This window comes from Gallus gallus, chromosome 12 (assembly GCF_016699485.2).
Source record: "Gallus gallus isolate bGalGal1 chromosome 12, bGalGal1.mat.broiler.GRCg7b, whole genome shotgun sequence".
NCBI lineage: Eukaryota > Metazoa > Chordata > Aves > Galliformes > Phasianidae > Gallus > Gallus gallus.
This window is the reverse complement of record NC_052543.1, coordinates 11,681,782-11,689,044: the sequence shown is the minus strand read 5'-3', so window position 1 is coordinate 11,689,044 and position 7,263 is coordinate 11,681,782. Positions and strand designations below refer to the sequence as shown.

The following is a 7,263-nucleotide window of genomic DNA, read 5'->3' as shown; positions in this document are numbered from 1 at the left end:
CGCAGCCCGCCCGTGCGCAGGGTGAGGCCGGCACTGCCCCGCTCCCCCCGCAGCCTCCCCGCCGCTAATCCCGGGCTCAGCCGCCTGCCTGCTGCCTTTGTGGGGCCGGCATTGCCCAAATTCCCCGGCCCTGAGCTCGGCGCAGCGGCGCTGCAGTGGCAGCGGGCAGGGGGTGCCGGTGCCGCCCCGCGCCTCTTGGGGGCACCTTCTGGGGACGGTGCCCTGCACGGTAACGCAGCCCCGCGGGTGCGAAGGGCCGGGACGCAGCGTCACCCCCACATTTGGGTACCACCGGCACAAGGGCTACCCTCGCTGCCTGCCCCTCTCGAGCATCCCCTATGGAGATCCGTCCCTGCCCCGCCGCACCGCACCGCACCGCACCGCCCCTCCCGCCCCAGTGCCGGGCGGGTTCCCGGTGCGGGTGCCCGCGGCTCGGAGCGGCGCGTGACCGCCTGCCGCCGCCTCCCGCTCCGCCGCAGAGCCCGGCCCGCACCGGCAGCGGCAGCGGCAGGTCAGCGGGGGCTGCGGCGGTACGGGCACCGGGGCCTCCCCGGGCTGCGGCGGGAGGCGGGAGGCTGCCGGGGACGCGGCAAGGTGAACGGAGCGCGGCGGAGAGGGGCTGCCGGTACCGGGGACGGCGGGGATGGGGACACCGGGAGCGGGGACGCCGGGGATGCTGTGGGCGGGCAGCACGGGCGCCATGGAGCATCCGCACCGGGGATGGGGACGCTGGGGCTGGGGACTGCCGGCACCAGGGCTGCTGCAAACGGGAGCGTTGGGAATGCGGGCTACTGGCACCGGGGACACCGGGAATAGGCCCAGCTGGGACGCAGCCAGGAGCCACGCGGGATGGGGCACAGCTGGGCACAGGCCCCAGTGCAGGGAAACAGGGACAGCCCCCACCCCCAGGCAGCGTCACTCCCACTCACCAACCCGCTGTCCCTGCAGGGTGAAGGTGAAGGCTCGCCATGGCTGCAGCGTGGCTCGTCACCTGGGCACTGCTCCTGGCTGACAGGGTCCCCACCATGGCACAGGAGACACTGTCCCCAGACGAGACATCGCAGCAGGGCAGGGTACCCCTGCACGTCCCGTCCTGGGGACACGTGGGGACAGCCCTGGCCTGGGATGCATCAGGGGAGCTGAGTGGTGCTGGGGACGTCGAGAGCGAGCGCCGGAGAGGTGGTGGCCCTGTGCGCTGGTCCCAGCTGCCACAGCTGGGCACTGTCACCGGGACACCTCGGGTAACAGGGACAAGTCTGGCAGGTGACACAACCCTGGCTGTGGTGGAGGAGCCTTTCATCACCTGGCAAGGACGAGAGGCCGAAGGCCAGGACAGCCCCAGGGGGAGGACACAGCTGCTTCTCAGCTCCGCACCGGGGATGCCATCCCCCCAGGTGCCCGTGGACACGGGGCCACCCTGGGCAGGTCAGGGGACACTCCCATCTGAGCAGAGTGTGTCCATGCCAGGCAGCACTCCCAGCCCTCAGCCCACCGTGTCCACCATTGCCCTGACCCCAGAGCCAGCAGTGGGGACCGGAGTGGTGACAGCAGCCACGCACGCTTGGAGACAGCCAGCAGCTGCGGGCAGCAGCAAGCGGGGACTATGGGGTCCCCTCAGCACTGCCCCTGCCTCCACCCTGGGGGAGCACGGAGTCCCGTCCCGTGGGCTGTCCCCCAAGATGGCACAGGAGGTGAGGGCTGAGACCTGGACCTGGCTGCTGCCTGCACACCAGAGGAGCACACGCAGAGCCCCGCTCAGCAATGCCACCACCGGGAATATGGCACCTGCCAGGTCAACAGGAGTGCGGGACCCACAGCCCACCCTCAGCACCAGCATCACACCGCTGCCCACCTCCAGCAGGTCCCCCCCTGGCACCCCTTATACAGGTAGGAGCTGGCAAGGTGCACGGACACCCCACAGTGACCGAGCCCTGGGTACCAGCTGTCCTCTCCCTCGCAGGGCTGTTCCCTGAGCAAGACATTGGCTCCCCGCAGCGAGTCCGGGGTGCCGTGGGGCATGGCAGCATCCCCAACGCCACCGAGGTTACCGTGCCCACAGCGCGCCCCACGGCAGGGACACCATCCAGCACCAGGCGCTCAGGTGAGCCGCAGTGTGGACAAGCACCATCCCAGCATGGGGTCCCGGGGGGCGTCCACCAGCTGGGTGAGGGGATGGCAGCTATCTTGGGCTGAGGTGCCACCTTCAATCAGGATTGTGCCCGGCGATGGCCCTAATCTACTGCCTATAGGGATTATCGCGGTTAGAGCCAGGCAGGAGGGGGCTTCCCTGTGGGGTCAGAGACAGTGCACTCAGCTGGAGCGTTGGCCATCACAATAGATTCACGTATGGGGCACCCCACTAACGAACCACCCCCTCTCTACCTGCAGACACCGCAGGGACGCAGCCCCCTGCCGCCAGCAGCACCGCAGTGCCCTCAGCCACGTGGCGGCAGGGAGTGGTTTGGGTGACGACGCAGCGCGCCCCGTGGCGTCCCATGAAGCTGGAGCCCAGCAAGCCCCACACAGAGCCCAGCACCTGTACGGGGGCTTCGTGTGCTGCCGGGAGCTCCAACACGACAGCGGCAGGCTGGGCTGAGCTACGCCGCCCCCTGCGCGTCGCCTGGGCTGTGCACGCCTACGTGGGGGCCGCGCTGTGCCTGCTGCTGGCGCTGGGCTGCATAGCGGGGCTGGGGGGGACCATCCTGCAGCGCCCACCCCGCTGCGCCCTACTGCTGGGCGCCATGGGGCTGCTGCTGGCCGCCAGCCTGCTGCGGGGCGCCTTCCTGCTGCTGGACCCCTATGGGGCGCGGGGCTGGCTGCCGCCCCGCTGCATGCTGCTGCTCTGCTCCGTGCCCTTCACGCTGCTGCTGGGAGCCTTCGCTCTGCTGCTGGGCCGCCTGCAGCGCGCGGCGCAGCTCTGCCTGCTGCCCCCCTCCCTGGGGGGGCTGCCCGCGCTCGGGGTCGCGGCCGTGCTGCAGTGCGTTGCCCCCGTGGCGGCCGATCTGCTGTGGCCACGCTGGGGTTTAGGCGCAGGGTTAGCGCTGCACGGGGTGGGCTGCGTGTTCGCCACGCTGCTGCTGCTGGGGGGGCTGCGGGGTGGCTGGCGGGGGTCCCGCCGCGAGGGGCTGCGATGCGGGGCGCGGGCGCTGCTGGCAGCGGGGCTGCTGGGGGTGCCGTGCTGCGCGCTGCAGCTGCTCAGCGCCACGTGGCTGCGGGGCGGCGTGGGCCCGGCCGGGCGCTGCGGGTGGCCCTGCTGGGCAGCAATGGGATGGATGCGGGTGGGAGAGGCGGGCGTAGGGCTGGCGGTGCTGCTGGGGGTGGCCGAGCCGCTGTGGCGGGGACGGAGGGAGGAGGCCGCGGGGCACTCGTGCTGGGCCAAAGCGGTGCGGTACTTCTGCGCCGGGCGCAAGGCCCAAGTGCCCGAATACCCCAACAACTGCTACGAGCACGCGCCCACCGGAGACATCTCCAAGAGCCTCATCCGCAACCCGGCCGAGCAGCTCCCGCTGCGGGCGCTGAAGGACAGCAACACAGCCTTGGCGGCGGGCACACCGGGCCTCAGCCCCAAGTGCCCCAACGTGGCGGTGGCGGCCATCCGCGAGCGCGGCTCCTCAGCCTCGCTGGGGGAACTGGTCTTCCGCCCGCCGTCCCCCATCGACCTGCGGCGCAGCATCGACCAGGCGCTGTGCCGCCGGCATCTGCTGCGCGAGGGGCTGTTCGGGCGGCCGCGCCGCGGCTCCGGGGCCTCCATCCGCACCTTCGAGCCCCAAACCACCCTGGCACGCTGCAGCTCCCTGACCGAGCTGCCCCGCGGAGAGGCCGATGCGTCCGTCAGCTCCATGGAGAGCTTCTCGCTGAAGATCAGCTGGAACCCGTGGCGGCACGGCCTGTCCTCGCCCGACAGCTTGCCGCTGGAGGAAGCGCCCAGCCGGGCGCAGCTGCTGGCCCACCAGGAGACCCCCCCGGCCCTGCAGCCCCCCGGCTCCGAGCCCGAGGCGCGGCGCAGCTTCCTGGCGCTCAGCAGGCAGGTGGATGCCCGCAGCCTCTCCAGCGACACCATTGAGCTCTGAGGCGTCACCCTGCAGAGCCGCATCCTCACCTGCCGTGACCCTCAGCCGGCTCCGTTTGTGCCAAAAAAAAAGAGAAATAAAGTTTATGACCCAACCGGGAGGCCCCCGCGCCCACGCCCCGTGCCCCCCAGCAGCCACGGTGGGTGTGCAGAGCTTTAATTCCTGAGACACACACGGATATGAGCACACCTCGACGGACGGACAGACCACGGACAAATGCGACAGCCACGTGCATGCATCCAGGGGGGCCCCCCCGGGAGCAGCGTGGGGCTGAGCGCCACCGCCGCCTCCCAGCCCCTCCGCCCCCACTCACCCTGTCTGGGGACACAGGGGCTGGGGAGGGGGGGGCACGAGGGCTCTGCCCTGGGAACACGAGGAGGGGAGATTCAGGGATGGGGAGCTCAGCTTGGGGTGGGGGGACCCGGCCCCCCCCGTCTCCTCTCCCTATCCCCTGTGCTGCGCTGGGAGGTGGGACCCCAATCCCTATGGCAGAGTGCCCCAACACGCAAGACGTGGGGGGCAGCATGCTGTGCCCCCCCAGCAGCGCTGCGCCTGCGGGACCCCACTTCTGCATAGGACAAGGCGGGGAGGACGAGGTCCCTACTCTTACCAGTGGGGGGGTTACATGCAGGGCCCCTCACGCAGCCCCCCACCCACAGCTATCTGCCCTTCATGAAGCCATCCAGGACGCGGTCGCTGCGGTCGGACAGCCAATAGCCGGCCATGGCGGCCACGGCGCCGATGAAGATGGCGGTGAACACCATGTCACCCTTGGCGGCCAGCGTGGCCAGGGCACAAATCATCACCCCGAAAAACATCTGCTGCAGCACCACCACCTCGTCGTCCGTCACGTCGTCAAAGAAACCCTTCTCCGGGGCGTCTGCAAGGGTGACAATGGTGGGTGAGGGCATCCCTCCGCGCCCCCCTCCCCAATCCCGTGCCATACCGGGGGGTTTGTCCTCCACGCACTGCCCATCCCTGCGCACGTGGCCCGGGGCGCAGACGCAGCGATAGCCGCCCTCCGTGTTCTCGCACACCTCCTGCAGCCCCGTGCAGATGGGCTCCTCGCTGCTGGTGCACTCATCCACGTCTGCAGGGAGCACCCAGGTAGCGGCGCGGGGGCACCGGGCACCGCGTCCCCCCTACGGGCGTGCCAAGAGCACTCACCCAGGCACTTGGCCCCGTCCCGCCGGTAGCCCTTGTTGCACTTCTTGCAACGTGCCGGCCCTGCGCCCATGCAGCCGATGCAGGCGGTGGAGCAGTCTGCGGCGTATTGAGGAGGGGACAGAAAGGAAGATGGGGGGCTGCCACAGCTGAAGGGGGCCACCCAACACTGCCATCCCATCGCTACCCCGCTGCCCTCGCACCTCGGCACTCGTAGGAGCCTTCAGTGTTGACGCAAAACTGGTTGGCCCTGCAGTGTGCCATCTCCGTGCCGCACTCATCAATATCTGTGGATCAGAGGGAACGATTCCACAGCGCTCCCCGGGACCCCGACCCCAAAATCCAGCCCCACGTCCCCGTGCACCGACCGATGCAGCGGTGCTCGTGCAGCACCCAGCCCCTCTTGCAGCGCAGGCAGCTGGAGTCCTCCGGCCCCGTGCAGCGCCCACAGGCAGGGTAACACTCTGCAGGGGTGGACACAGGGCGGTGAGCACAGGGTGGTGGGCACAAGGGGGTGGGCACAGAGCCCTCAGCGCAGCACGGCACGGTGCTTACCGGCACACAGCAGCTGGCTTTGGTTGCGTGATGCCTCATAGTAGCCATCTCCGCACTCGGCACAGAAGGGACCCCCGTAGCCAGGGCTGCAGACGCACAGCCCGGTGCCACCCCGCGTCCCTTCTCCATCACAGCGCCCGTTGCCGCTGCAGGGCTGCTGGGGGCCACCAGCGCAGGCTGCGAGGACGTTGGGGGGGAAGGTGAGGACACAGGACACCCCCCTTTCCATTCCCCCGTGCCCATCGCAGGACTCACGCAGGCAGTCGGGGCCGTAGGTGCCGGGCGGGCAGCACAGCGCCAGGCGCTCCATGCACAGCCACTGGAAGAAGTCGGGGTGCTGCTGTCGCCTGGGGGGGGGGGGGGTACACACACAACACTCAAACCCTGTGCCTCCCCACCTTCTCCCCCCCCAGTGCTGCGTCCCCCACTCACTCGTGGAACCACCACTGCTCCACGTGCTCCTCGCTGCGCTCCAGCAGCTGGTGGCAGGCGAAGTCCTGGGGGGGGCACACGCTCTCCAGCACCTCCAGCAGCCGCGTCTCACTGTGGAGTCCTGGCGATGGTTACGGAGGGTCTCCGAGGCCCGTCCCCCCACCAACTGCACACCAGCTCACCTGTGCTTGTACTTGGCCAGCTTCTCCTCCTCCCAGGCCGTGTTGCCCCCACCGAAGCCTTCGTGCTCCGTTCGCTCCATTCCCTGGGCATGCGGAGGGGGGCGGCCCGGACACCGTGGGACCCCACAGCTGAGCCCCCCCACCACGGATACGCCCCCAAGCAGTGTTACCCCCAGCCCAGCTCCTCAGGGACCGTCCTCCCCTGCGCTGCCGTCATTCCCAGCCCACCCCCTCTGCCTCCCCCCAACAGCCACATCACCTCTTGCGTCCCCCCCAACCACATCACCCATCCCCTCCCAAACCACGTCACTCCTCGTCCCCCTCCACCACGCCATGCCACCCCCCGTGCCCTCCACAGTCACCCCGTCCTTCCCCCCCAGCAGTGCCACCTACATAATCCCCATGTCACCTCCCTGTAAGATCCCAGCAAAGGCTGTCAACCATGTAACGTCCCCCATCGCCCCCAAACACCCCCATCCCCCCCCCCCGTGCTCCCCCTCCCCATCTCCCCGCCGCGCTGCCCTTCCCCCCCCCCGCTCCAGCTCCGCACCCTGCTGAAGCTCTCGGCGAGGCCGCGGCAGGCTCGACAGGGCTCGGCCCCGTCCCCCGGGGGGGTCTCACTGCCCGCTGTCCCCAGGAGGACCCCCCCGAGGAGCGCGGCCCCCAGCAGCGCGGCCCCAAGCCGGCCCCCCCCGCACCCGCCCGGCAGCGGCAGCAGCGCGGCCGCCAGGCGCCGCCGCGGCCCCATCCTCCAGCCCCGCCCCTCGGCGTGCGCCGCGCCCGCTGACTCAGCTCCCACCCCTCTCCTCCAATCGGCGCCGCGCACCACGCCCCGCCCCTCCCCCCGCAGCCAATCCGTG

At 70.4% G+C, this 7,263-nt stretch overlaps 2 protein-coding genes across 4 annotated transcripts; one reads left to right on the top strand and one right to left on the bottom strand.

Annotated features, from left to right (window-relative positions):
- Positions 1–419: 419 nt before the first annotated feature.
- On the top strand, positions 420–4,532 carry PRRT3 (proline rich transmembrane protein 3). 3 transcript variants are annotated; one of them, XM_046900066.1, is made up of 5 exons: positions 420–511; positions 949–1,425; positions 1,519–1,887; positions 1,961–2,101; positions 2,389–4,532. In XM_046900066.1, the coding sequence occupies exons 2-5, from the start codon at positions 969–971 to the stop codon at positions 4,068–4,070; spliced, it is 2,649 nt and encodes an 882-aa protein (XP_046756022.1). In that variant the 5' UTR covers positions 420–511; positions 949–968; the 3' UTR covers positions 4,071–4,532. The 3 variants fall into 3 exon arrangements, with proteins under 3 accessions (XP_046756022.1, XP_040502670.1, XP_025010486.2); XM_040646736.2 differs by having other exon boundaries at positions 949–1,887; XM_025154718.3 differs by having other exon boundaries at positions 420–594; positions 949–1,887.
- On the bottom strand, positions 4,211–7,159 carry CRELD1 (cysteine rich with EGF like domains 1). Its single transcript, XM_015293349.4, has 10 exons — positions 6,954–7,159; positions 6,404–6,486; positions 6,222–6,332; positions 6,045–6,136; positions 5,790–5,966; positions 5,603–5,698; positions 5,438–5,521; positions 5,238–5,333; positions 5,017–5,160; positions 4,211–4,950 (listed from the first exon to the last, which is right to left on the bottom strand). Exons 1-10 carry the CDS (start codon positions 7,149–7,151, stop codon positions 4,730–4,732), a joined length of 1,302 nt encoding a protein of 433 aa, XP_015148835.3. The 5' UTR covers positions 7,152–7,159; the 3' UTR covers positions 4,211–4,729.
- Between the last annotated feature and the right edge of the window lie 104 nt (positions 7,160–7,263).